The sequence below is a fragment of the Pteropus vampyrus genome, unplaced genomic scaffold (assembly GCF_000151845.1).
Source record: "Pteropus vampyrus isolate Shadow unplaced genomic scaffold, Pvam_2.0 Scaffold18, whole genome shotgun sequence".
Taxonomy (NCBI): Eukaryota; Metazoa; Chordata; class Mammalia; order Chiroptera; family Pteropodidae; genus Pteropus; species Pteropus vampyrus.
The window spans coordinates 2,265,330-2,267,656 of NW_011888799.1; the positions used below are offsets into that span (position 1 = coordinate 2,265,330).

The following is a 2,327-nucleotide window of genomic DNA, read 5'->3' on the forward strand; positions in this document are numbered from 1 at the left end:
TGCTGCTGCATGGAGCTCACAGCTCTCCCAGGCAGGCTGTTCAGAGAACCCACTGCACCTTCTCTCCTCCCTCTCCTCCTGCAGGCAGCTCCGGCTGCGAGAGGCAGCTTTTTGTTTCTCTCAGGCTACTACTGCCAGACTCCTGGGGTTCTGACCTGTTGTACCTCTTTATGCACAGATCCCATGCTCAGATGTACTGGCGTGCAATCCGGGTGTTTTTTATTGAGTTTTAGATGTTCAGCTTATTGTTATTTCAAGGGGAGAGATCCAGGGACATCTCTCACTCTGCCATGTTTCTGACATCTCGATCCAGAAAGTCTTTCAGTAAGAAAACAAAATATTTTACATGTTTTCATCCTAGCTGTGTAATATGGTCGAGGTTAATTTCATAGTTGTTATTGGAGAGGGAGCAAATAATGTTTAATTCTGCATACTACAGGGATTTCTAAGAGTAGCAGATCTCCAAACTTTCCATTTTTTCTCCTGAGAGCTCCTGCAGCTTCCTTTCCCTCTATTCCTCACAACTGTGCTCCCCTAAAGGGAAAGAAAACTAGATTTGGGGGATAAACTCAGGGAGGGCTCATGACTCATATTGGGGACCTTTTGCGAACTCTGTCCTGAGAGGTAGTAGATTTGGGCATGGACCCACATTGCTATGGTTCCATGTCTCTCTAATAATGGGTAATACCAGTGAGACCTTACCTTATAACGCCATCATAAGAGTCAAAACAGACAAAATGATTTTGATGAGTGACAATACTGTATAGACAGATGGCAGGTACCATTTTCTTGGTGATTTCTTTTTCTACCTCTGCCTTTTTTTTTAACCCTATAGTATGCTGGTATTACTTCACTTTATTATTAGAACGTTCTGGTTCTAGTACTTCTTGTGTAGCACTTAGTCTCTAAGTGAAAGTGATATTTGGCTGACAGAATTATTATTATTATGGCTATTTGGAACCACGGGAGCATTAATGTTGGCAGAGAGGTAGTCACTGTGCTCCCCTCCATCTTTGCTATGTGAGCTCCCCATTCATCTTTTCAATCTCAGTTTAAATGTCACTTTCTCAGGGAAGTCTTTCTTGACTCCCCAATTTTGGCTGGGTTCCCTTTATATGTATTTCTGGTACCCCTGTAATTTAAATAATTATTTATATAACTCTTGACCAATATCTCCCTTTTCCATAAGGTAACCGTAGGCCCCAAGAGGGCTAGAACCACACTTGTCTTGTTTATCACTGTATCCTAGGAATTGTATGAAGTCTGATATGAATATTTGTCAAATGAGTAAATGAGTGGATTTTTAGGATTGCAGCAATTCTTAAGTATGTTTCTCATTTACTTTTTATTCACCTTCAATTACTTTCAGATTCCAAAAGTTGAACATTCCCTGTCTTCAATCAGAAATAAATCACACAATTGAACGTATTCTTCAGTGTTATGTGGCTGAACTTGAAGCTATTAAGAAGGCAAGCATCACGTTTATAAATAGAATGATACTTTAGTACAAAAAGAAATGTATTCCAAGAGCATTTTCATCATTATCCTGTGTCAAGCTTTTCAGAAGCAATCCCCTCACTGCTAAGTCCCTCTGATGCTCCCCTCTCTATATGGGAAGGTGCTGACAGTGTATGTCACTGATCAGCCAGATTTACATCCCTGTGCTCTTAAGAACTCTTTGTGCAACAGCATTTATGCATGCATAGGGAAGTCTGTTTAAGTTAATACTTTTGTGTATAGATTATTGTAACAAATATAATGTAGCAATGTGCTCCCTCTTTTGAATACCTCCTTAAAATTTGGGATAAAAGGCAGAAAAAATATACATGTAATAGGAAAGAAGGGTTAAGAGATGATTAAGTGTCATATATTGTAAACATCATAGTTTCTGAACCTCTGAAGTATATTTTATGTATTTACTGTCTACCTCCCTGGTATAAGACATAGGAATAAAGGTGAAACCTCAGTACAGATACAGCTTTATATTTTTTCTCTTTTCCATTGTATTGAATTTCAGACATTAATACCAGACCTTTAATTGCAGCTTTATCATTCTCAAAAAGATGACCCCCCTCTGGCTCGTAACATGCCCCCAGTAGCAGGAAAAATACTTTGGGTGAGGCAACTCTATCGCCGGATAAGCGAGCCCATCAACTATTTCTTTGTAAGCCAATGGTTACATTTCCAGTTTGTGGATTATAGTGGTTTTTAATATAAGAATTATATTTTATCCTATAATATTTGTGTACAAGAAAGTAGTTAGAGCTAATTTTACTGGATGAAGAAAAATCACTTTATAAATATGCTTGAGAGACACTAAGCCAATT

General features: G+C 38.5%; 1 protein-coding gene across 1 annotated transcript in view; it reads left to right on the forward strand.

The window, feature by feature from the left end:
• The window catches only part of DNAH8 (dynein axonemal heavy chain 8), a 339,355-nt gene that overhangs the window by 70,071 nt on the left and 266,957 nt on the right, over positions 1-2,327 (forward strand). The window contains exons 15-16 of the mRNA XM_011354823.2: positions 1,370-1,469; positions 2,045-2,164. Coding sequence (XP_011353125.2) covers positions 1,370-1,469; positions 2,045-2,164 — 220 coding nt within the window. The remainder of the gene's footprint in view (positions 1-1,369; positions 1,470-2,044; positions 2,165-2,327) is intronic.